Here is a 26,687-nt window from a genome sequence, read left to right on the forward strand (position 1 = left end):
GCTTCCTGCTAGCTGTAACTTTTGAACCCTTAGCCCGTCCCTGTAGGGGGCAGGTTTGGCAGAAGGAAGGGGGTTGCCCATTTTGCATAGACGTATTCCTGGAGGTTACATCCCATGACAGTCTTTAATTAAAGCTTCGTCTTTAATGCCTGGAGCCTCCAGCCCACTCCCAGAGCGCTGGCGACCCCAAGGACGGGAGAAGCGCTGCGCTGGTGAAGGCACCTAGCAGCCGGGGGCTCAGGGCGCTCCCCTGGGGACGGAACCCGGAGACCCCGCCCCTGCGTGACGGGGGATTTCGCTCCCCCCGGGGTGGGGGCGAAGGGCGCGGCCTGCGGAGCGCGCCGGGCGGGGCAGGGGCTCTGGGCGGTGGAAGGAGCCGGTCGGGCTGGGGGCAGGTTGTTCCGTCCCCGCCACCCCGCGAGGGCGCTGGCTGCCGCGGGCCCTTTGATTGGCGTCTCTGTCCCCAGCTGCTCCTTTTAGCCCCGCCCCCACATCCAGGGCCAATCGCTGCTCACGCAGCTGGGCGGAAGAGCAGAGAGCGGCGCTTTCCTTCCTCACTTCCGCCCTTATCCAGACGTGTCCCGCCCTCTGCCTTCCCGGATTGGCTGTCGGTTGAGACGTCACTAGCGCCGGCGCAGAGTGCTCGGCAGTGGGGGAGGGGCGGCGAGACGGAGCGTTTCCGGGTTGGGAGAGGCGCTGCCGGTGCCGCCGCCGCCGCTTGTGTCCGTCCCGCTCTGAGGCCGCCGCGATGAATCGATTCTTTGGGAAATCGAAGCCCAAAGTGCCGCCGCCGAACCTCACCGATTGTATCGGGACGGTGAGTGTGTGGGTGGGGGCGGGGCCAGCCGGGCGGGCATCGGCCGGGCCGCCCCCTCCCCCCCCCCGCCCCATCCCGTGTTCGGGTCGCCGAGGCGGCTCTGGCCCGGGTTAGCGGGGAAAATCTCCAGCCGGGTGCGCCCCCTGCACTGGGCCGTTGTTGTTATCAGGCCCTGCGTGTGACTCACCCCCGGGGACACACAATCCCTTCCCCGCCCCCCGCCGCGAGCCAGCCACACCCATACGGAGAGCCACACCCCGCGAAACACACAGCGACACTAGAGTGAGACACAGCTCCCCTCTCCCCACTGAGAGAGAGACACTCACGGAGAGAGCTGGGGGGAGGGGGCATCTCCCCCCCACTCCCACCCAAGACACACAAGCACAAGACAGGGGGTAGTTGTGTTAGTCTGAATCTGTAAAAAGCAACAGAGGGTCCTGTGGTACCTTTAAGACTAACAGAAGTATTGGGAGCATAAGCTTTCATGGGTAAGAACCTCACTTCTTCAGATGCAAGAAGTGAGGTTCTTACCCACGAAAGCTTATGCTCCCAATACTTCTGTTAATCTTAAAGGTGCCACAGGACCCTCTGTTGTTAAGCACAAGACAGACACACAGTGACACCTATAGAGGAGGAGAGACCTCGAGAAATATGCCGCAACACCTGGAGAGAGAGAGAGAGAGAGAGAGACCCCTTCCTTCCCTCCCCCCACTGCCTATCTATATTCAGACTCCTATGGGCAGACACACTCAGAGCCCAGGTCTCTCAATGTTTTCTCTGTTGTTACTGACTCTATTCATCCTTCCAAAGGGCTGTCACACACACCCCTCCTTTCTTTTCTTGTTCTCTCATAATTCCCCACTGCTTGCCAATCCCAAACAGCACATTGTGGAAAAGCTGGACTGGGCCCAGCGGGAAGCCCACACCATGCAGTTCAAAGGATGGCCAAGTCACATGAATACCATCCTCAGGCTGGTGAAGAATGATGGGATTGTTCTTAGCACAATCTCTGCCATGGACGAACTTGCTGCAAAACAGAGTAAAGACATACAGAGATGTGATGGGCTTGTTTAATTGTCCTTTAAATAATACAAGTTGAGAAGTATTAATAGAGCAGTCAAACATGTAGTTGAGTGCCTGACTGCTATTGTAATGTTCTTCTTGAAAGAAAGTTTAGGAAGACATTTAGGAGATCAGACCACATGGTGTGGTGGTCCTTTTGGCCCTAAAACTATATGAAATGCAATCTTCCAGCAAACTTTCGCTTTAGGGATCATACCTTTCCTCTATATATTAAACAAATTAAAAAATGAGGAAAAAGAATATGGTGCTTTGAGGTATTTGGCTAACTTCTTGGAAGATTTAAATTATGCAGCATTCTAAAAACAAATAGACTTTTTAGCCCTTATGGCGGCAATGAAACCTTCCAAATGTGAACTGAAACTACTACAAAACTGATTCACAACAGTTTTCTGGAATCTGCAGATAGTCTGAAACAATTCCTGTAAACAAACTGCCCCATTCATCTCAATGGGTTGTTACCTTTTCAACCTAATGATGGTCCTATTAACAGAATTTAGGTGCTCAACTGTGCCTAACATGCAATTACATCAACTGTGTGTGCACATCAGATAATTGCATATGCTAGTGGACAAATAAACAAATGGAAGAGATGTTCATGGTCAGTGTCTGGGATAACTTTTCCTACTGAGTGATGCTCCTTGCAATTACTTTATTAACTAAAAGTGCTTTGCCTGATTTTCAGTGGTATGCTGTAGAATTATTCTTTAAACAGTAAATCTTCTCCAGTCTTGTCGACAACTCACTTGTGTAACAGGTACAATATTTAGTATGTACATAACAAATTCCATAATAAGGAAGGGAATGATGTAGTGGATTTTTAATTGGCCTCAAAGTGTCAATATAGAGAGTAGTGTTCAGCGATGAAGATAGTGTACACATTGTGAGGCTCTCAAAATTGCCGAGTTTAATGCATGTAAATATTTAAATACTACATTATCAATTTTGGACACTTCTTTACACTGTTTGATGGATAGTCTTAGCTGCTGCCTCAATCCTTTTAACATTTCTTTATATTTACGTTTGTTCTTTTCTAGTTGCTCGGCAATGTATGACAACTAAGCAGGTGTCTGTGGATAGACTGTAAGGGTACAATTAGTGTCAATGATAAAAATTTAAGAGTTGATAGAGGGTAATTAAGCCTCACCTTTTTCGATATAAAAATAATTCTTAGTGCAGCATAGACTACAAGTAATGCATAATATAACAATCCTTACCAAGTTCAATTATGCCGATATACTGATAAAAAGAATGCAAATTATTGGGAGAGGTAATTCAGTTTTAAATTAGGTCAGGGTTCACCCCAGAACAGTTACTGAAAATGTAAGGGTACTCTTCACCCTTTTCTTTTTCCTGACAGTTTATATTGGATTGTACATTGTCATCTTATTATTTACTCCTGTTTGGTAATTTATTTATTTATTTATTTTCAGTAAAACAACAGAAATTAGTAGTTTACTTCAGACAAGTAGTCAGAATGCTTAGTTTGGGGTGCAAGAAGGCATAATTAGAATCTTAGATATGTCATGAGAAACAGAAGTTTAATATTTTGTTCTGGAATAAATTTGTTACCCTCACCATGGGCCTTTCATCTGGAGATTAATGCAGTGCCTCTGTGCTTGTATCATTCACTTGTACAGGAAAGAAAATGGTTTTAATAATGAAACCCATTTCTCCTTTGTGTATGTTAACTGGGATTCTCCTTCGATTATGTGGAGAATTTTCTCCTACTTTGTACACACACGCTTTTTTGTATATCAGTGGTTTAAACATAGAACTTAAAGACTCTGGACTCAGAGGTTTAAATCCCAATACAGCCAGCTCAGTCCTTTGGAGGCAGATAAACTGAGTTCCATGCACTCTGCAATGTAGGAATCTTTCCAACATCACCTTAAAACTGAGGTTCTGTCTGTTCTGTGTACATTAGATTCTGTGGCATACATAATTAGATTAGGAGAGTCTGCCTCAGGGTCTTATTTAGTCAACCTGTTATCCAGAATGATGTGTGCTAGTTGTCCAAATAATAATTGTCCTCCCACCCTTGTGATGGTTGAGTTAAAGGGTAGATGGATGTTTGTGGAGAGCTTTAGGACCCTTTAAGAGTTGTTTCAAGGCACCATAAATGTACAATATTTTTAAAATGTACAATTTATTTTCCTTTTATTAATAAAACAGCTGGCATAGTGGAAAGCTTAAAGTAAATCTTTCAGTGCCAGCTGTAGCCAGGCATTTTGTCTCTAGTCTGGAGAGAGCTAATATCAATTGCTCTGCATAGAAAATGCCCCTGGCAATAGTATATTATCAATGTCCTCCTCCAAGCTGGCGCACACTGTCTCTTTGTTTAGAGGAAAAAGGGGTCTAACAGAAGGATAAATGCATCAGAATTAAAATGTTGACAGATTACCTATATTCAGATATTATGATACAAATTGAATTTGCAAATTTAATGTCATACCACTGAGTAAAAATGTAGTATGATTGTGTGCCCCTCCCTAGTAATGATTCACAGAATGAAAAACATAAGTTTTCTGTGAGACACTTCTCTGAATACATAAAGTCAATAAGAGAGTCTGTTTTTTTAATTAATGCTATTAGGAGGAATCTTTGCCACTTTTTGTCATCTAATTGTCCCTTCCAAAAACCTTTTGACATTTTAAGTCTAGCTTGTATAACAGCAACTCTCAGTGTGAACACATTTTACTTCAAGGACTACAAGTGCCTGGAAAAAATCTTGAGTGTTAGCAGTGAATTTTTTGTCTGTCTTCCTTGTACCACAGGTGGATAGCAGAGCTGAGTCAATTGACAAGAAAATTAGTAGGCTCGATGCAGAACTGGTGAAGTATAAAGATCAGATGAAGAAAATGAGGGAGGGACCTGCAAAGGTAAGAATCCTATTTGGTGTACACATGGGAAGGTGAAGTGAGTCACACTTTCAGTAATTCACATAATGGAGCAATGTCATAACCAGTTCTCCAGGTTCTTAGAAGTATCATTACAAGTGCTTCCTGCAATCTTGGGAGAGAGTGGGATACTATAAGCTTGTCTGTATTCTCAGCTATTTCCCAGATCTGTGTCCTATCGGTTGCTAGTCTTGAAATAAAGTTGCATTTTCATAATGCTACTCTGTGTAAAACTAAAAAATTGGCTACAAAGTCAAATACTTTTATTACCTCCTTTTTATATCTGCATCAGGCTATTAGAGATCGTAGGCTTGGTCAAGCACTCTCTGGCCATCCAGTCACACTGTGTTAAATTGTCTTCCTCTGCTCTAATCACTGTCTCTCTTTTCATAGTTGTCACAGATTTCTCTAAATTGAACACCTACCATGGGAAACATTAAAATGTCAGTAAAATGCTAAATGTAAACTTTGTCTCTTTTTTTATTTTTAACTGAGAAATGCAAATGAGATCTCAGTGTGGTTAGGGGTAAGGATGGAAGTGGAACCAGTTTGCTTACTTTGAGGCTCTCTCGGGTAGAGCTTGCAAACCATAATATAGAGAACAGTGGTGTGAGGAGAGGAGGAAGCAGGGAGAAAATGCAAGAACTTAGAAGTACAATCTGGGTATCCCTGTGAAACCAGTAGGCTTCCTTGGGAGAAGGGAGTCTCTGTTCCTTTTCTTGCTTTCTCTCCCTCCTTCCCCTGCGGCTCTATGAGGTCAAGTCTGCAGGGCAGGCTCCTTGGTTCATTTGCGTATGGAGGAGATTCCAAATCTTTCAGAAATGGATGGGGGGGAACCCCATGAGCTTGAGAAATGGGGCAAACACCTAAAGGAAACAATTGTTAACAAAGTTTAGTTTGTTTTGAGTTTTAAAGTGAATGGAAATTCTTCATGCATGTAGTGATAGCACCTTACAAAGCATTATTTGGTTGATACTGACCATTGAAATGTTTTTGAAAGGTAATGTCCAGAGAAATTTGCCATTTATCTGAGTGTGTTCTGCTTTTTGGGTGTGTTTTTCTTTTATTTAAACAGAAGTTATATGGGGTTTCATTATTACCAACATAGAGATATGCCTGTTTCAATACTTACTATGAGTATTCATTGTGACTGTTAATTGTGTTTAACAGCTCTCACAAATTTAAAGAAAGGACCTCTTACAGTAAAAAAAAAATAATAATAATTTTATGCATTAAATATTGTAATAGTGTAACCCAGAGCAATTAAATTGTTACCTTTGCTTTTACTAACAACTGGCTGTCATTTCTCTTTCAGAATATGGTAAAACAGAAGGCTTTGAGAGTTTTAAAGCAGAAGCGAATGTAAGTTTCAAACTTTCTTAATCCTGATTTAGTGAAATTCTGTTTAGTTTTGGGAGGATTGGCACACTTGCCACTTCCTCTTCCCCATTTTTGTGCCATGTCTTGTGAGTATTCCTGCAAACAAATCATGGAAGATATCGTAGTCAGCTGTTTATAAACATCCAGTTTTTGATCTTGAAGTATCAAAGCTAAAAAAAAAAGTCAATGTCAGCATGTCTGTGCATTATTTGTATATAAATAGGTTTGATATTTAATATACACATAATATTATATAATGTGCAGTACTGGTACACCTTGAATTAAAACAAAATGACTGGTAAATCATTGAAGTTACACTTGATTTTCTGTCTTGCTTTTATATAGAGAGAGATGGGTATTGCTGCATGTTATATAAATTTCTACTTTACATGCATGAATCAGCATCACAGTAAGTTCTTTATATGCACAATCGATGGCTCCTTGGATCTCACTGGTGTTCTTAACATTCCGGTTGGACCCAATCAGAGCACTCTATGGGATGAGCTACGTTTCTCCCATATTGCTGTGCCATTAGTAAGTACAGTAACTCCTCAATTAACGTCGTCCCAGTTAGCGTTGTAACGTCGCTGATCTATTAGAGAACATTCTCTTTTAAAGTAACGTAATGCTCCCTTAAAGTGTTGTTTGGCAGCCGCCTGCTTTGTCCACTGCTTGCAGGAAAAGCAGCCCGTTGGAGCTAGCTGGTGGGGGCTTGGAACCAGGGTGGACTGGCAGCCCCCATATCAGCTCCCATAAGTTCCCTGTGCAGCAGCAGCCGCCCAGCAGGCTATCAATTGCTGGGTAGTTCAGGTGTCCTTCCCTCCCACTGCCATGTGCTGCTCCTGCCCTCTGCCTTGGAGCTGCTCCGGGAGCCTCCTGCTTGCTGTGCAGGGGGTTGAGGGAAAGAGAGGTGCTGATGTCAGGGTGTCCCTCTTCCCCCATTCCTGCCCCCTCCCCCCACTCCTGAACAGAGCTTGGGGGTGGAGGAAACAGGGCTCAGGGTAGAGGGAGCTTGCTGGCAACTGCTGCTGCTGTCTCAACTTGCTTATCTACTTAAAAAGGCAGTGTAGTTAAAGTGGCGTCCGTGTACTTAAAGGGGCAATGCACATCTCTCTCTCTCTCTCTCTCTCTCTCTCTCTCTCTCACACGCACACTGTGTGTGTGTGTCTCTCTCTCTCTCACACGCACATACCCTTCCCCTCCCTTCCCTTCCCCCCCCCCCCCACACACACACTTTGGAGGTGGAGGTAATGGTGCGCTCCAGTGGGATAGTGTGCATTTATCATCTTCGGTTTCTACAGGGGATGTTTGCAGGTCTATTGTGTCTCCTCCCTCCATTCGTGCTGCCTTGTAGAGTGCCAGGCTACATTAACAATGTGTTAACCCTTGAGGGCTCAGCCCAGTGCTAGTTCATCATTTAGCAGTAAGGCATTCCCTGGGAAATATCCCACCCTCCGACTCCACCACTCAACCAAGCTTCACTATCATCATTGCTGTATACAGTATTACATTTTTTGTTTAAAACTTATACTGTGTGTATGTATGTGATATGTCTTTTGTCTGGCGAAAAAAATTCCCTGGAACCTAATCCCCACTATTTACATTAATTCTTATGGGGAAATCGGATTCACTTAATTCATCGTTTTGCTTAAAGTTGCATTTTTCAGGAACATAACTACAACGTTAAGTGAGGAGTTACTGTAATGCACTCATCCCAAATTTGTCAACAAAACCTTTATATCACAACAAAGCACACTATATAAACCTGTGTAAACATGGGCATGCATGGTTTCCAACCATCTAAGCAAGAGTTTAATTCTGCATTCAGAAATAGCTTTATCAAGTAACAAACATATATACATAGTCATGTTCAATGGCCCCTCGAACAAAATTAAAATGACTATTACTGAACACTGTTTACAAATAAGTAAAGAGCAAAGGTTGCTTTCTATTTTTGTATCCAAGTTTGAAAAGTGCTGTTTCTCTCAGGTATTTTGCTAATTTAATTAGGGTTACTTACAAATTGTATGATATACAGTAATGTTTTAAACACAGCATTTGTAATACTTTAACAGGTATGAACAACAGCGGGATAATCTGTCACAGCAGTCTTTTAATATGGAACAAGCCAATTACACCATCCAATCACTGAAAGACACAAAGACAACGGTATCAGTAAATTCATTTCAAGTTTGCTTTATTTATAAGTGCTGCAGTAGATAAAAGCATCTTGTCTGACTCTCTTTCTAGGTTGATGCTATGAAACTGGGGGTGAAAGAAATGAAGAAGGCTTACAAGCAAGTCAAAATTGATCACATTGAGGTGAGCATTTGTACTGCTTACTACTAAACTATCCAAATATACTGTTAAAATACTCAATAGTGACTATTACTGTGCACACAAAGTTTATTTGGAATTAAACATTCATTGCCTAAACCAGAGAGAACAGTGAAAATGAGCCAACTGCACAGCTGATTGCTTCAGTCAGAAATGAGCAGCTCTACAGCTTTTGTTAAAGATGAAACTGATCTGATTTTCTATACACTGCTAAACCTGATCATTGGATTTTTAGTTCCTCTGACTGCACAACCAAGCACTTGGCTTTCAATTCATCTAACCGAGTTATCCCACTGGAACTACTTCTCTGCTCCAGCCACTTTTTCCTCCCAAACTTTATGATGATCTGCTCTGGTTATGTACTCCTCCCACTTTTGCTTCCTAATGTTCTTCCATGTTACCTTTGTTTCTTCCCTCCTTCCAAATCGGTTCACCATGTTCCCAACCTCTCCTCCTGGTACCTCCTGAAAACACAATTCCAAGAGGTCTACAAGGCTTAGTCCTCCCCTAAGAAGTTTTTTACTAAATAACTATGACTTTGCCCCAAAAATAAAAGTGCAAAGGCTAAAACACATTCTAAATGTGACTGCTACATCATTTTATGGGTGTATTCTATCACTGTTTCTTTGTTTATGCACAGTGTCTACATTGTAAGCCCTTTGGGGGCAATGCTTGTTGTCTTATCTGCATAAGCATTTAGTGTAAGATTTACACTAAAATCTGTATTTTTATTTTTTTTTAATTGATTGACTTCATCATGGCACAACTCAAGTTAATCCTCATTCTTTAGAACACCCAGATAAGCTTCTGGCTTCCTCAAATTTCTGTACTTGAGGTTTATTCTTTTTAAGCCTCCCAATTAGTGTTTTCATAAGTGTTAGTTACAAATATGCATATATCCTTAGCACTGAGCATAAATGTGTCTATGGCTTTCAATTTTGGGTCTCTTCTTCCATGTCTATAAATTGTTAAAAACCCAAGTGTCTGAGCTGAAAATATTGATAAAACAAGAGTTTGATACACAATACTGTACTTGGAATTGTGGAAAAGACTTCATTGTCTTCTAGCTAGACAATCATCCTGATGTGGAACTACTTCCATCTTCTCAACTCTATTATGAAATATAATAATGCTTTGGATTGTCCCATAATGTCACTGGGCTGATCACTTTGTGTATGGCTTTTGATATCTGACCAGATGTAGCATATTCTGTGGGAACAGCCATTCCCAAGTCTACTGGTTTTTGGTGTGTTTTGTGAAATCCTATCTAATCACATTTCCCCATTCTTCCAATCCATATTGGTTCTGTCACTTCACTCTTTCAGCTACTTCTGATCCCACCTCCCCCTTCATCAGTGGCATGAGTTTCACAGCTAACATTCCTGCTCTGATCTCTCATGCTTTAAATGTCCTTTCAGCCCATTCTAAATGCTTCTGACCCCATTCGAGAATGTCCTGCCATCTAATATGGCTTTGCCATTGGTTTTGACTGGCTTCATTTGCAGTCTTGGAAGTTTGTCTGTTTTAGTATGCAAAGAATCTATTAAGCATGCTAGGAGATTTTCATCATTTGATATGAATGTAAGTGAGGAAAAAATGGTCCCTGCACTTCCACACTAGAGTTCAGTGTATGAAATTTAAAAAAAAATCTAGTTTAGTTTTGCTTTTTAGTATGTGCCTCATATCTTCCTTCTGCAAGCTAACACTAGATTCTAGTTTTTTAAAAGTCTTTTAAATTCACTCTGGAGAAGTATAAAACAACCTGCTACGTTCAGAGATTTTGGTGCCAGTTACCCTCCCTCTGTTCTAGTCCATATATATATAAAAATTAATTTTTTAACCGCTGAGAACCCAGACGGTTACACCAAGTGCATAATTAACACAATATTTTAGTCTTATAGCAGGATTTATAAATTAAAATGACTCAGCAGAGTAGCTTGTTCTGCAACATTAGCTCCTGAATCACTTCTGAATTTCAGTGTATCGTTCTAGTTGAATCAGCTTGTAACTGTGCAATTGGGACAAGTTTAACTTTGTTACTACTACAGGACATACAAGACCAATTGGAGGATATGATGGAAGAAGCCAGTGAAATCCAGGACGCACTGGGTCGTAGTTATGGAACGCCAGAGATTGACGAAGATGATTTGGAAGCAGGTTAGTGAGTATAGGGAGATTCAGCTGTACTTTTAGTTTCTGTAAGAACACAATTTCTTAGGGTTCTCTCCCCCCCCCTCCCCCCGCCCCCCAAAGAAATTAGTAGATGGCTGATTATTTTTAACTCGGAAGTTGCACAGGCAAAAGCACAAGTTAATATGTTAAATAATTGGCATTTATAGAATTTTGTGGTTACTGAAGAAAAAAATCTTTTTTTTAATTCTAGTTTCTCTCTAGTGCTTTTCTGTATCACTAATTGTCTTGTTAAGTAACATCAATTTGTTTGGCTCAGATATAGATGGTTGTTGCTTCTTTATTGGAGCAGTTTCCCTCTCCCTCAGCTTTCTGAATATGAATCCTTCCTGCATTGTCAGATGTTGCTTAGTGCACAAACAATGCTCCACCATCCATGTCTATCCTGGGCTGCTGTTTGTATGTCCTCTTTGTTGTGAAGCCCCATAAGTTTTCCTTTTCAGAGTAGTATTTGATGGAGGGATTCCGTCAGTTGGCCCTGTGACGGGATCCCAGGAGAGGATGCCCAGGCTGCATCCCGAAGTGATCAGTGAGGAGACATTCCTGTACTCCCACTATTCCTTCCCCAGTTTCCTCCTCTGGACCTCACCCTATCCCCCCAAGACACATTTCTCTGTGCTCCCTAGGAAGGGGTCTGTCCCTTGTTCATCTGCAAAACTCTGCCAGCTAACAACTGGGACAGTTTCCTTAGCCATTGAGAACACCTCTCCTGCCCCTGATCTTGAGGGCATGTTGCCTTCTTCTGGAAAGGAGCTAATCTCAGCCCCTCCCATACTTGGAAGCATGTGGCTTCTCTGTGTTAGTCATGGGAATCTTCATCTGAGATTCCCTGCCCCTTCTTTGGGCTCTCCTCCTAGCATAGGGCATTTATTCCTCAAATTATCAGTGGAATTGCACTGATAGTTCTTCTGTTTTTACAGAAGATTTGGGATGAGGGTTAGAGGAATGATTTTGGGGAGGTGAGTACCCAGCCTCTCAGCCACCCTTCCTCTTGCTAGGGATAAGCTTTAAACACCTCTTTCAGTGGTTTGTTTTCAATAGATGCCGGGTCTGTTCAAAGGCATCTGCTAGAGATGCCATCTCATCCACAGACTTTACATTTTTGTCCCATCAACACTGCTTTACATCAGCCTTGCATATGCCTAGGAAATGCTCTTGAGCCACAAGATCAAACATTCCCTCAAAGCTGGTAACATCTTTGCCCCTCACCTACTTTCCCATCACATCTTTCATTTTGTTCACATGTTCCCCATTACTCATACCAATATCCCTCTTAACTCTGTATGTTTCAGGGGTAATCTGAAACCTTTACAAAATAGTGTTTTTAAATTTACAATAGTCTAAAGCAGTGGTTTCCAAACTTGTTCCGCCGCTTGTGCAGGGAAAGCCCATGGCGGGCCGGGCCAGTTTGTATATCTGCCGCGTCTGCAGGTTTGGCCAATCGCGGCTCCCAGTGGCCGTGGTTCTCTGCTCTAGGCCAATGGGAGCTGCTGGAAGCGGTGCGGGCTGAGGGACGTAGTGGCTGCAGCTTCCAGCAGCTCCCATTGGCCTGGAGCAGCGAACCACGGCCAGTGTAAGCCGCTATCGGCCAAACCTGCAGACGCGGTAGGTACGCAAACCGGCCCGACCCGCCAGGGGCTTTCCCTGCACTAGCAATGGAACAAGTTTGGGAACCACTGGTCTAAAGCATCCTCAATGGGCATTTCATTAAATACAGTCAGAGCTTTACTAATTAATTTTGCAATCACGGTAGGAACTTTCTTGGCATCAGGGATTTCATGCACTGCATGCAGCCTTTCAAATGTGGTCAAATATTCAGCAATATCATCTGCCTCACATGCAGGACATAAATGGTCCCAATTGTGGATTTTTGGTGTGATGGGGATTGGTGGGTTCTGGTTCTGCTTCTCTAGCAGGTTCAGTTGGTTTTTGCTCCTGCTCTTTCTTTTTCCTCTCACTCCTTTTCTTTCCTCCTGCTTTTCCTTTATCTCCAGTTCTTTCCGTTCCAATAATCTCTCGTTCTCCCTTTCCTTTTCTGCAACCTGCAGCCTAAAAAGCTCCAACTTCACAATCACTTCACTGCTTTCAGTCATTTTCCTGCTTTTCTCTCTCTACTTCCAAACAGAAAATAACAAACTGCTAGCTTCCTCGTGACTGTCCTTAGCCACCACACTTAAAGCCTTACTTAAAATCTTTACACCAGTGTATGAAATGCAAATCTTCCTTGATACAACAAGCTGTGTATTTCACCCTACTTCCTTGATACAAGCTGTGTATTTCGCGCCACTGGAACGGGATCCCCCTGGTGTGCAGCCTGGGACTGTGGGACCACTGTTCCCCCTTAACTCTCTCTAGTCTGGGGCGTCCCTCACAATGCCTTGCTAGTACCAGCAGCAAAGCCCTCCAGGTGCTGTTATTGCTCAGCACAACTCTCCTCTCTTTCCCCTTCTCCCCCCAGCTAGATTGCATGAATTCTCCCAGAGCCACTCATGAATCATACAGGGAAAGGCATCAGCCAAATCCCTCCAGCTCCCAGCACTGTACCTCAGGAATAGACGGTCTTGAGGTGCTCAAGATGAGCAGTGCAAATGTATGTATTGGTTCACCACTTCATCAATGGAAAGTAGATATACACCAGCCTTTGCAAAACCTGAGCAGATTTACCACACACTTCAGGCAGACTCACTGGTAAAGATAAATAGTAAAACAAATTTATTGACTACAAAAGATAGCTTTTAAGTGATATTAAGTGATGGGCAAAAAGTCAGAGTTAGTTACCAAAAGAAAAGAAAATGTAAGCACGTAGTCTAAACTCTCAATCCTATTAGACTGGGCAACAACTAGACTAAGCAGTTTTTCCTCACCCCACTGATGATGTAGTTAATAGTACACAGATTTCACCCTTGAAATCTGGGACAGTTCCCTCAGTTGGAGTCTTTTGAGTGTCCTTGTTGCTTGCAGCGTAGGTGGGTGAAGGAGAAGGGCCAAGCCTGAGACCCCTGTGTTAGATTTTATACCCTCAATCCATGTGCTTGTAGAACACAAGTCCAGGCATGTCTGGGCATTGCTGAGTCTCCAGGCAAGGTTGAGCAATTCTCCTGGTGTGGTCTCATGCACGCGAGTCATTGAATTGTAGCTCCCTTGCTGGACAATGGTGGTTGATGGGTTGGTTGATACCCTGCCTGGGTATTGATTACTTTCCTTGCTGTTGCCTCTGGGGAGCTAATATCTGGCTGATTCCCCAATTTACATTGTTTTAGTGACAACCATACAACAAAATTCTCATAACTTCATATGCATTAATGATATACATATATGGATAGAGAAATATACATATATGGATAGAGACTTTCAGTAGATCATAACCTTTCCCCTGATACCTTACAAGGCATGTGTTATATGCAAGATCACAATTTTATACAAATGAGGAATATGGGGGTTACTCCAAGGTACAAAATGTCACAGCCCCTTTTGCGTGTTCCTCTAGCTGCCTTATGGCATGTCCACCAAGGCAGATGCTCTGGTTTTGTTCTTAACACATCCCCCAGTAACTTCCTTTACATGTATTTTTTTTTCCTTGCCAAAGAAATCCCTTGCTTAATTTAACATCACCGTGATCGATCAGTCCTTCAGCCCTCGTATAGCTGTAACGTATGTAATGTAATTTAATTTCAGAACTGGATGCCTTAGGTGATGAGCTATTAGTTGATGAGGACAGTTCCTATTTAGATGAAGCTGCATCTGCTCCAGCAATTCCAGAAGGCACTCCTACTGACGCAAAAAACAAGGTGGGCCTTTTCCCCTCTCATTTAATAAATGTACAGTAAACTTGTTTTAATCAGTCAGTCATGACACTGATAAAGCTGTTGCTTAATGGAAAGCCTTAAAGGTGGAGCAGAATTGTGCTTAGCATGTTTGGAGATGCTTAGGGTAGTCTCTTGTATAGATTTCACTTGTATGCTTTGGGAGGCCAACTTTACTGTACGAACTAATGTTGTCTTTCTGCTGTAAAAATCTATTTCCCCAGAAGGAACTGACTGTAGTTAGTTGAAAGGGCTGTCATAGTGTACTTAGCATTTTTACATGTTTTTTTCAAGCAAATCTAAACCAGCATTTTTTCCATGTTCTTCCAACTTTTTTCACGTGGCTTTTGTATGTAAGCATATGTCAGCAGATTGATGTTCAATTTTCACTTTTTTTGGACCATAATAAAATGGATAAATGAGGTCAGCTACAGAAAATACTGATGCCCCTATTTGGTCTTGTAACTCCAAACTATAAAGTAATCTTAAAGGTTGTATACCTAATTGATTAAACTATATCTTTTTTTTTTTTCCCCATAGGATGGTGTATTGGTGGATGAATTTGGATTGCCACAGATCCCTGCTACATAAACATGCATTTTTAGAGCACATTGGAAATGGCAAGTTATTTCTTACAAATCAAATCAGCAAAACATTTTTTGAAATCCTGGAAAACTTGCCTTTTCAGTATAACCTTAATATCACTACATCTTAAAATGCAATATGAATGGCTGGTGGTGTTTCCTTTCTTGGAAGAAAGTTGATATACTACTGACTTTTCTATTAGAGGAGAAAAATTGGCACAATTTCCTTCAGTGGATGCATTCAATCTACTAGGTTTTGATTATCCGGTGTTTTATGGAAGAAGTAGTACATGAAAAATAGTGGTGGCTGTTAATAGTTGAGCTTTGTCTTGATCTGATTTGTATTATATTTCTGTTTTCTGAAACAAACTAAGGCTATGTGGCTGCTTACCTTCTGTAAGATAGCTTCCTTATTACTTACTGTACTGATTTAATAACAAATGGATGCGTTTTTAAGAATACTTCAGTTCTGAGACTTGATATTGTATTTGTAACTCTTAATTACAGCTGTAACAAATAAATATATACAAAGGTTATCTTTAACCTTATGTATTCCATTTTGACATAAAAGTTTATACCATAGAGTAGCTTATCCTCTTGTGTGGTGTTTTTGGTAGCAGTTTTAACCTGTCCCTTGTTTTCATCATTCAGCATTTGAGCATGGGCCCTCCCTTAACATGCTTGGTCTAAAGCTGGAGGTTGGTCATGATCCTCAAACTTCTCCACCCTTTCATACATCTCCCTTTTAGAATTCCAAAATAGCATTTCTGTAAGGCCATTACTACTGCTGTGCTTCTCCTCCTGTCCTGAGTCAGGGCATTACAGCTTTCTCTGACCACTATTGCTCTGTAGATTGTCTAGCAAAAAGTGGTTATAGAACAAATGGCCATCTCCCTTTCTTTGGACCCATTGGCCAGAAGAGTGAGAGTACTCTCCAACTCAGATCTCTTCTACTGAAGATTGTATTGCCAAGTCTTGTAGCAGACTCTCTTTCAGAACTGTCTATGGCCCAGATAGTTTTCCATTTTTATCAGGAATGAAGTTATACAAATGTTTGTTGTACAGAAACTGAAACTTATTTATGCTTAATAAAGATATTTTTCCAACATACATTTTAAGAACACATCCCTCCTTAATTGTAATCAACAGTTTGGTTAGAAAAAGTAAACATTCATATATAATCAAAAATACAAAATAGTTTACCTGTAACCTTAGTTCTTGCTAGTAAATTTTCCTTCAGCTAAAGAATCAAGCTATAAATAATAACAACAAGCCTTAGAACTGTTAACTGGTTGGGAACAGAGAGCCCTCAATTAGTAAACTTGTACATTAGAGAAATGTTGCCTGGAATAGTCTACACATGTGACATTTTCTTCCCATAAGAGAAACTGAAGGCAAAGAAAATAATTAGTTGCAGTATACATACCCTTCCTAAATCTAAGTGGTGATGAACATACCTAAGTACTGTATCTAGTATAAAGCAGAATTTTAAATTATCAGATTTCAAAATCTGTTTAAAATAACATAGATGGAAACTGGATTTTAGATCAAATTGTTTTGAACATGTATACAGCATTTTATGTAAATCATCTTCTGTTAATTTAATCTAAAGAAATGTAAATAAAACATTGCATTACAGGATTGATATTTTTAAACTATTTCGTGTGGAATCAAATATTTTACACAGATCGTGAAGTGACAACAAAAATTAGATACCTTTAGGATCACTGTAAATCTGTATTCCCATTGCATTAGTTGTTGGCTAACTCCAGTTAACTATGCATGAGAATCCAGTATTGTCTGGCCAGGGGAAGCAAATAGTTTAATAGAATATTGCCCTTTGGAACTGTTTGGAGATTGTTTCTAAATATTTTAGACTTATAACTTAAGTTAGAGAACCCATCTTCCTAATAGAGGACCTATCAGAAACTAAATTGAAATTGTGTATGATTTTTAGCTAAATACCCAAGAATAATTTTTTACAGTGAGCAAGGCAAACTTCTGTTTGAGACATCTTAGAAAGCATGGGATTCCGATTACTATCTTTAACTAAGTTAATTACTAGAGTTGGTCTAAAAATATAAAAGCAATCAATATTTCCATCCAACATTTTGATGGAAAAAACAATTTCAACAGAATTTGTTCCATTGTTGACCAGCTGTATTAATTACCATATTTATTATGGAGACAGGGAGGGGAGATAATTTCTTATTGGACCAACTTCTGTTGGTGAGAGAGACAATTAATTAGCTTGTATCCTTCACTAAAAAGTTGGTCCAATAAAAGATATCTCCCCCACCTTCTCTCTCTAGTATTCTGGTTCCAACACAGCTACCACACTGCATACAGTGTATTTATTATGAACATTTCCTTCGTATACTTATAAAGCACTTTCCCCTTAAAGTAAGTAGCAGTATGGGAAATGTTCCCTGCTTGCCCTTTTTTAGTGGGGGGAGGGGGGAATCTAACGAGTTATGACAGTAAATAATTAAAAAATAGAGGGTTTATATCCCTTCGAAGCTGCAGGGCATAAACCAATTTCTGACTACTGGGGTTAGGAGGAAACCTCCTGGGGACATGTTATAAATGCCCACTGTATTGTACCTTCCTGTTAAGTTGCTGGTACTGCCTGCTTTTGGAGACTGGATATTGGACCAAATGGACTGCTGGTCAGATCTAGTGTGGTATTTCCTATGATTGCTGACAGATCAGGTTGCTTGGTGTTTTTCAACAAGTTATCCATTTGTTGTAGTTTAAGTGCTAAAATAGTAATGTCAACATATTTTTTTTCCAAGTTGCTATGAAACTGACTGTTGGTGTAATCATACTTGCACTCTTACTGCAGATACTCCAAAGTGCTTTTCTTGTTTATAAATGGAAATGCTCTTAATAATGAACATGCCTGTTTCCTCTGGGCGGCAATGAACAAAAGCAAGAAGTGTACAAGTGCATATTGTAGCTCTCATTCAATTTTCAAATTTGCAGATGCATAATTCTTTGCATTGATTTTTAGGTTGGCATAGGGTACCCTTTTGCTCTCCTTGTTAAAATGTGCAAATATCCAGAACTTTTTTAGAAAACTGATTTACACCTTTTGTGGGCATTTTTCCATTTTTATTATTACAGTGGTGTCAATTCTGTATTTGAGGATTAGAAAAATTATCAGTGTTACAACTTCACCCTACGTGAATGTTTCCTGATAAAATGCAAAAAGATCTACTAGAGAAGGGACCAAACGGGTCTGTGTTCATAGAGTGCAACAAGCTTAAGGTGCCAGTTCTAAAAGAGAAAAGTGCAGAAAACAAAAGTTTAACAGGTGTAGTCCATAGGTCAGGACAGCACAAACTGAACTTTAATTACAGCTTGATCTATGAGCCCTGGGGCCCCAATCCTATAAAGATTTAACGCCGTGAGTGGTGTCATTGAAGTGAATGGGATGACACCGTGTGCAAAGTAACACACAAGCGAATTGTTGCAGGACTGAGGACTAGGTTCCAGGAGTCCTGGGCCCGCTAGCAGGGGGCATAGAGCATCTCCCCTTCCCTGCTGGGGCCATTAGCTGAAGAGCAGCAAGCGGGGGTGAGGCGGGCTGTATATCTGCACGCCCCGAGCATTCAAAAACTGAGTCGGGCAGGGCCCAAAACGTCAGTAGCCGAACAATAAGACGCGAGGGCCTGATTCCCATCGCTGCGCGAGCCGGGCGCGCTCCTGGAACCAGCCGGGCAAGCCGGGACCGGCCTTCGTGGGCTCGCGCAAGGCTCCCCTGGGTCTGTGGGGGCGGGGCGGGACCCGGCAGCGCGCCGCGGCCCGGGGGTTGCGTCACCGTGGCGGGGCGGGAGGGGGGGACCGGGCTGGGACTCCCTTCCGGTGTCCCCAGCAGCGGCTTCCGCTGTTTCCCCGGCTGGCCCGCAGAGCTGTTTCCGGCGCGCCCCGGAAGCACTTGGTGGCGGCGCTTCCCTGCAAAGGCAGCGGCGGGCGGAGATGGCGTCGGCCGGGACCCCGGTCACCGTGACCGTCACCTACAGTAAGAGGCGCCCAGGGAGTGCGGGGTCAGAGGCCGGGTCTTCCCTGGGCATCGCTGGCTCCGGCCGGTGTCACTAGGGGTCCGCCCCGGCCACTGCCCCGCCCGGCCCAGCCCGCTCGGCTCCAGGGCGAGGCGGGTCCCGCCTTCGTGGCCGGGTAGGGGAGCGCTCGCGCCCCGCTGTCGCAGCGGCCTCCCAGCAGTCAGGGCCTGGGCCCGGCGATGCCCTTTCCCCGGTGACCCGCCCGCGGGTTGGAGCCGGGAGCTTTGCGCCCACAGCCAGGTCCCGTGTCCCTAGTGATCAGCGCCCCTCTCTGGCTCAAAATATCCCCTGCGTGCATCCGACCTCGCGTGCACCGTGCCCGGCCTGTGGCTCTTGTAGCGCTGGACCACACGGTGCTTAAACAACAAATCCCGCAACCCCAGAAGGGCTTTGAACCAGCCGCACAAAATCCTTTTTGTTTTGCCTTGATATGAATAGTGCGGCGGCACAAGCCCAAATTTGGGATCGTGGTCTCCTTGTGCTCGGTGCTCTGTGCTCAAGGAGGAAGAGAGAGTCTCTCTAATAAAGACCTGAAACAAAACTAATAACCTAGGCACTGATCCTGCGGTCTGGTCCCTCTAGGTAGACTCCTCTGCCCATGTGCAACCAACCTAAACTCAACATAGGTAACATGGGAGTTAATGCTCTTTTTTCTGAATATATGTCTAGACAACTGACAAAAACAAAATCAAGATCTTTTTGGAAAATGTGTCAACAGTTTTGATGTATTTAATAAATACAAAAAGAACAGGAGTACTTGTGGCGCCTTAGAGACTAACAAAGTGCCACAAGTACTCCTGTTCTTTTTGCGGATACAGACTAACACGGCTGCTACTCTGAAACCTGTCATTAATAAATACAGGGAGGCAGTATGGCCTTGTGGATAGAGCAACAACTACCTGGGTGTATTTGAGCAAATCACTTCACCTATCTGCCTTTATTTCACTGTCTGTAAAATGGGAATAAAGATATTGACCAGCCTTTGTAAAGCTTTTTAAGATATACTGATGAAAAGTGTTGTGTTATTATTATTACTTATACTGTGAAATACCCACACAGGTAAAGAGTACTTGATTTATGGTAGAACAAGAAATCAGATGAGAAAAACTCATAAATTTCAAGAAGGCTGATGTTCCTCCTGACAAAAAGGATATAGACGCCTGGACTTTTAAGTTCATCATTGTAGTACAATTGTGCAATGATCTAGATATTTAATCTATTGACAGGAACTTTTTGCTGCAGTTTCATTCTTGATGACTTTACCTCATGTTTACAAAGCAGGGCCCCGATCCTAGGGTTGTAGGAGTGTGTGAGAGGGCTTGGCTACACTTGCAAGTTACAGCGCATTAAAGGAGCCCCGGGCGCACTAGCTCACTGCCTGTCCACACTGGCAAGGCACATAGAGCACTCTGACTCCACAGAGCGCTCTGACTCCATGGCTAGAGCGCTCCTGGTACTCCATCTCAACGAGTAGAATAACTTTTGATGTGCCCCCGCTGGAGCGCCCCAGCGTCAGTGTGAACGAGGTGTTGCGTTACTGCACTCTGATCAGCCTCTGGAAACATCCCATAATCCCTTTAAGTCAAGTGGTCACTCTTGTCATTGTTTTGGATATGCCCTTTGAAAGCTCCTTAATAGCGGCATGCTTATCTGCTCCGAGACAAAGCAACCATTACTGTGGAATGCTGTGTGAGAGAGAGAGAGAGGCGGGGAGGGGAGGCAGAGGTCTGCTGCTGTCTGAACTTACAAGACAGCATGCTTACATGCTCTTAGCCCCCCAAAAACCCACTCTTTCTCACCCCACATACACACAACGCACTCCCTGTCAAACTCCACCCCCACCTCCCATTTGAAAAGCACGTTGCAGCCACTTGCATGCTGGGATAGCTACCACAATGCACTGCTCTCTGTGGCCGTTGCAAGAGCTGCTAATGTGGCCATGCCAGTGTGCTGTCAGCTGTCAGTGTGGACAGACTACAGCGCTTTCCCTACTGCACTCTACAAAGGCTGGTTTAACTCAAAGTGCTCTACATCTGTACGTGTAGTTATGTCCTAAGTGTCTGACAATAGCAATGTTGTGTTTCTTTCCTGCCTTTCATTTGTTTTTAAGTATCCTGGATTATAATCTGTTTAGGGCAGGATTGACTCTCTCTTTGTTTGATTAGTGCCCAGAGTAATGAGGCACCAATTCTGACTGGAGTCTTTAGCACTGTAATGGAATGGTAAACCATATTATACTTTTCAGCCACAAGGAGCGTTAAAGGATCTTATAGTGAACATATCTGGTGTGTATTTCTGAGCGGTAAGCTCTGTAGTCAATGTATATCTGATACAGAAGCCTGACCTTCTATTAGCAGCCTTGCATCCTACCGTGTATAAGTACATGGCAGGTGTCAGAAGTAAACTAATGCCAGAAGAGAACAAACAGAAGGTATAAAGCAACAAAAGCTGCAGAGAGAGGGAACAAAGCAACAAAGGTTGCAGGATTTCATCAGTATGGTACTTTTCAATGCCTCACAGAGCTTCTGCTTTACAGGACTTCACAATGGACAGTCTGGAAGCAGTATTTTACAAGATTTCAGATTGCTACAAAGCTCCACCAAGAAACAAGATATTTAGTCAGCTTTTTTAAGCTAAGTGATGGGGAAGCAGGCAGAGCATATCTTTAAATCCTTTGACTTTACTGAAGACCGTCACAAAGATGACTGTGAGAGGGTTCTGGCTATGTGTGATGCATACTTTGTGCCTCAGAGAAAATGTAGTTTGTGAAAGAGCATGTTTTCACCAGAAAATTCAAAAACCAAGGGAAAATGTTGAATATTTCATAAGAGCTCTGAAACTGCAAAACTTGAACGTATCAGAGACAGGCTGGTTTTTGGGTTAACCGATAAAAGTCTTTCATAACAACTTCAATTGAAGATAGACTTCACTTAACCCTAGTCACAGCTATATAGATAATAAAGTAGCCTGAACTAATCAAACAGCAGAACAAAAGGCAGGAACAATGTCAAAAATCTGAAATTAGCTTAGAAGCTGTAAACAGACACTTGAGTCATTATCATAAAACACCTGAGGCAAGGGGAGAGAACTTCCAGGCTAAGGGGAACAAATTCCAGCCTACATGCACAAGGCATGGAAAAAGTCGTATCTCAAACTGTATATGGAAACTAATTGTGGGTTGTTTTTTCTTTCTCCTTTTTTCCTGAGTGGGCAGGTTTCCCTGTCACATTAGCATGTTTGAAAGCAGGCAGTCAAAGCAGAAGACTCCAAGGTTGAATGTCATATCCCTACTGATCAAAGTAATGATCGACAGATCTTGTTAATTACATGGGTTTTTTTTATTATGGAATAGAGAATGGCAAGAAAAGGGAATTAAAGGGTTAACGAGTGAGTTAGTAGGAAAAGTGTGACTATAGAGAGCAGGAGAGGAAGGATGGAGAAGAGTATGGAGAGTGAATTCCTCACCAGGGACTTTGAGGGAAGTGGGATGGAGCAGATTGGAATAAACAGCTAATCAGTAGACGGAAAATAATGTGCAGAGGCCAAGTTGTAAAATACAATATACTGACATTATTGTGTGTGGTGGGTGAGGGACAGAGGTTCCAGTTGAGCCTCTTCCTGTATTGTTGATACCCTGGCTATTAGCAGCATAAGTGTCTCTTTGTTCCCAGGGACCAAAACCATTCCCCAGAGCTCTTGATCTACTTCTCCCAATCTCAGGTAACTGGATGTGGCTTTTTGGGGACTGGTGCCAATCAAGTCTGGGTGAGCCTTGCCTATAGTCCTCTGCTACTCTAGGCCTTAAAAGTCTTTTTAACATATGGGAAATTCAAGCAATTCCCTGGTCACGTAGAAATATAGAAATTGCCAGACTGGATCACAGCCATGGTCAAGTTAGTCCAGTATATTGTCTCTTGACAGTGGCCAATACCAGCTACTTCAGAGGAAGATATAAGAAACTTTCCAGTAGGCAGTTTAACATACGTCTCTTCCAGGGTATGAATATTGCTGTCTAATCCATGTTTGGTTGGCTCTTGTTTGCTTAACAATTGTTGTCATTATTTTAAGAAATAGTATTAAGATTAAACTGACTCATAAAATTAAATGGTAGATTTAAAATAACAGGTGTTAAATTTGCTCTTGTGTCAGTCCAGCCTAGGGGAATTACTTTATATCCAAAGCTTTTTACATTTGTTACCAGGCTAGTATCTAGTTTGCACCTAAGAATGGCTCTTCCATAATATGTTTCAACAAAAATTTAAATAAAATATAAGTCACTTGTCACACATCTCATGTCATATCTTGCTTTTAACAAAATTAAATCATCCTTTCTCAGAATAGTTGCATTGTGAAATATAGTAGCCCTTTAAATTGTTCTTACCTGTAATATAAAGGAGCAATTCCTAATTGCACAGTGCCCTTGCTTTCAAAAATTATACTGCACTGAAAACAACCAGAGGTCAGCCAATGTCTCTCACCACTGCAATCACAAGAAATTGATTGTGCAGGATATGGCCAATTTAATTTTAATTACACACACAAAAACTGGGTTAAATGAAATGTTGTTAAGGTTGCAAGGTCAAGCATCCAAAAGTAAGGAATGTCAGAATTAAGGTTGCCTTATTTGGCTGCCTTGTAAGTATGCATTTTGATAGTCTTTAATTACATTATCACATACAGTTTTTTCCACTTGACCCCTGCCTCCTTCAGTGCACAGGGTGGATGTGATCTGCAGATAAATCAGGGTTCTTTAGTAAAGAAGGCTGTTATCTACAGAATCGCTGCCTCATTTGTTGCAGAAGTTGGAAGGTGTGTAGGTATTGTGGAAATGGGGTAAAGAGAGGGGATGATGGCAGGCCTAGGCCTAACCATAGTTAAAGCCCTCCCCCCCCCATCTGAGGGGAGGGACCAGTGGACACGGGCCACAACTGAATACTGGAGACAACAAATGAAAAAACAGGGATGGGAGCGAAGGTCATAGGGAAAAAATCAGGTAACCAGAAGGGGACACCGAGCGGAGATCCACCGACAGTACTCACTGCTCTAAGGCATCTAGAGAGTCAGTGGATACCACCCACAGGAACTCTGCTCGGAGGTGGAACTGTACAAGTGAACGGAAATAGGTCCCACAGTTGCAGAGCACCCCCTTGTCCAGCTTCCTCCACCTGGTATGATGGCTGGCCATCTTGGCCAGCAGCAGCAGAAGGTTGATAAGGAGGTCCTGCAAGTTTGTGGGGCCACAGATGGGGTGTGCAAAGATCAGGAAGTGTGGGGGAAAATGCAGCCAGAACCTCAGTAAGAGGTTGGGTGTGCGCCAGGGTCTCCGTCTTGCCACAGAAAGGACAGGTGTCAAGGGAGTTTGTGAACTGTGCCAGGTACATGCCTGTGCTTATGGCTTCATGAAGGAGCCACCAGCTGTTATCCCCAGTGGGTCATGGGACCAGCATGGAGTACAGACTGCCCCACTGGTGTTCCTCGCCCTCCTTAGGTAGCAACAAGTCCCCCCATTTGGTGTTGGGGTGGGACACAAGAGCAAGGAAGTGAAAGTATGAAGCATAAGCACATGCAGATGTTTCCTGGGCACAGTTCAGAGGTGGACTGGCTGGCTGGTGTTCAGCCAACTTAGGTTGTGTGTCTGAGGCAGCTTGGGAGGCTTGTGGGGCAGGGGCCCGATGACAAGTTCTAGAGGGCCTGGGGTGAGAGGCAGGTGGGGAGCAAGAGAAGCAAGAGGCAAAGCTGCCCTCATTTCCTGGAGCACACAACAGGTGACATGGGGTGGACAGCCCCATGCGCTGACTAAGCACTATCAGATCCCTCTGATCGTAGTCCAGGAGGTCTCCAACTTTGGTACCAGCCAGGACCAACTCCAGCACACCAAGGAGGTCTCCACCACCTGCACACACAGATGGGGGTTGTGCAGCAGGAAGTCCTCCCCCTCGGCGGCTGTTATGGACCTGGTCGCGGAGTCTAGCTTCCAGGTCTGTGGAGGTCCTGGTTAAAGACTGGCCGCTCATAGAGGTCTCGGGGGAAACATCTCAGCTGGAGATAAAATTGCTGCCAGTCATATTGGAGCCCTTGGAGGAAGGTGTGTGCCAGCATGCTAAAGCTGTCTCTGCAGGGCCTGGAGGTGGAAGGCATGGACCTGGCTACGAATGCAGACCAGGACCTGTCTGCCCTCCTTCTTGCAAAGTATGTAGTGAATGAGGCAGGGGATGGCAGGAAGAAAAAGGGCAGTATCATGGTTAAGATAGTAGAATGCAAAAAGAACAGGAGTACTTGTGGCACCTTAGAGACTAACAAATTTATTAGAGCATAAGCTTTCATGGACTACAGCCCACTTCTTCGGATGCATATAGAATGGAACATATATTGAGGAGATATATATACACACATACAGAGAGCATAAACAGGTGGGAGTTGTCTTACCAACTCTGAGAGGCCAATTAATTAAGAGAAAAAAAACTTTTGAAGTGATAATAGTAGAATGCTGATCTAGAGAACTGGATTCTAACCCTGCCTGTGTCACAGAGTTCCTATGTGATGCCAGTCAAATCACTTAAACTAAACTTTTGCAGAAGTGCAGGGCACCCACAGTTGCAACTGTGCTTTGAACTATAATGTGCCAAGGCAACCTTAATTCTGGCATTTCATAACTTTTGAGTTTGTGACTTTGCAACCATAATAATGTTCTTTTAATATATGTGTGTGTATGAGAGAGAGAGAGAGATTTCCTAGCTTTTTAAAAACAAACTGAAAAAGCAGAAATTCTGTCATGTTGACAGTCAGCCAGTATGGCTGGACACTTTAGATCCACCACTTGAGCTAAAGGAGTAACTGAGAACAGTAGTAGGTTGTCATCCTCTATGTGAACCAGCACTAAAGGGGGATGAGACACTTTGCCAATGGGTTTCACAAATATTTGCTGATAGTAGGGTGTTAGTGAGACTCGTGAATCTTGTGTTCCATTCCAGGCTATGGAGGGAAGCATGTCTAGTGGGCACAAACTCTTCTGCCCGTTCCCCTGCAAACTTGATCACTTCTGTCCCATTCCCTGTGACACTTCCTGGGGATACCCAAGGTTGTGCAGCACCTTGCTACCAGCTGCAATTAACATAAGGAAGCTTTGTCTGTTCCTGCTGTGGGACAGTTCTCCAATACCACCAGCCTCTGACAACAGAAGCACTGCCTTCCAGACCTCCAGAGGCCCCACTCTCTTTCTCTTTACAGGTTAACAATAGGCACTCTCCAACCCTCAGGTCCTCCGAGCATATAGAATACCCAGCCCCTGATCCACTAGACATGCAGAGAATCCTCAGATCCTCTGCTCCCAAAGGCACAGTACATCCCAGCTTACCAGTTACACCTTAGATCACCACTCCACTTAACACACAGCACTTAGATATGTGTATAGTTACAAACAAGACGTTTATTTAACAAAGAACAGAGATTCAAGAAGAAGCAAGTGAAATTAATGGAAACAAATGGTTACATATAAAATAAAATCATAATATGCTTCCTAGAGCCTAAATGTA

The 26,687-nt window shown here is 43.0% G+C and overlaps 2 protein-coding genes across 3 annotated transcripts in view; both read left to right on the plus strand.

The window, feature by feature from the left end:
- The first annotated feature begins 664 nt into the window (after positions 1-664).
- On the plus strand, positions 665-16,201 carry CHMP5 (charged multivesicular body protein 5). Its single transcript, XM_054018729.1, has 8 exons — positions 665-817; positions 4,675-4,779; positions 6,113-6,159; positions 8,253-8,346; positions 8,428-8,499; positions 10,563-10,671; positions 14,380-14,492; positions 15,048-16,201. Exons 1-8 carry the CDS (start codon positions 749-751, stop codon positions 15,096-15,098), a joined length of 660 nt encoding a protein of 219 aa, XP_053874704.1. The 5' UTR covers positions 665-748; the 3' UTR covers positions 15,099-16,201.
- A 2,838-nt stretch (positions 16,202-19,039) lies between these two features.
- Positions 19,040-26,687, plus strand: part of BAG1 (BAG cochaperone 1) — a 29,743-nt gene continuing 22,095 nt past the window's right edge. For both annotated transcript variants that reach the window (XM_054018734.1, XM_054018735.1), the window contains exon 1: positions 19,040-19,115. In XM_054018734.1, coding sequence (XP_053874709.1) covers positions 19,073-19,115 — 43 coding nt within the window. In that variant the 5' untranslated portion in view covers positions 19,040-19,072. The remainder of the gene's footprint in view (positions 19,116-26,687) is intronic.

Source organism: Malaclemys terrapin, chromosome 2 (genome assembly GCF_027887155.1).
Source record: "Malaclemys terrapin pileata isolate rMalTer1 chromosome 2, rMalTer1.hap1, whole genome shotgun sequence".
Classification (NCBI taxonomy): Eukaryota; Metazoa; Chordata; order Testudines; family Emydidae; genus Malaclemys; species Malaclemys terrapin.

What these genes read in the sequence shown, in the direction of transcription:
- CHMP5 (XM_054018729.1), top strand. Translation starts at nt 749, where the DNA reads ATGAATCGATTCTTTGGGAAATCGAAGCCCAAAGTGCCGCCGCCGAAC. An exon ending in GTTTTAAAGCAGAAGCGAAT is followed by an intron (nt 6,160 to 8,252) that starts GTAAGTTTCAAA and finishes ATACTTTAACAG; the next exon opens with GTATGAACAACAGCGGGATA. An exon ending in TGAAAGACACAAAGACAACG is followed by an intron (nt 8,347 to 8,427) that starts GTATCAGTAAAT and finishes CTCTCTTTCTAG; the next exon opens with GTTGATGCTATGAAACTGGG.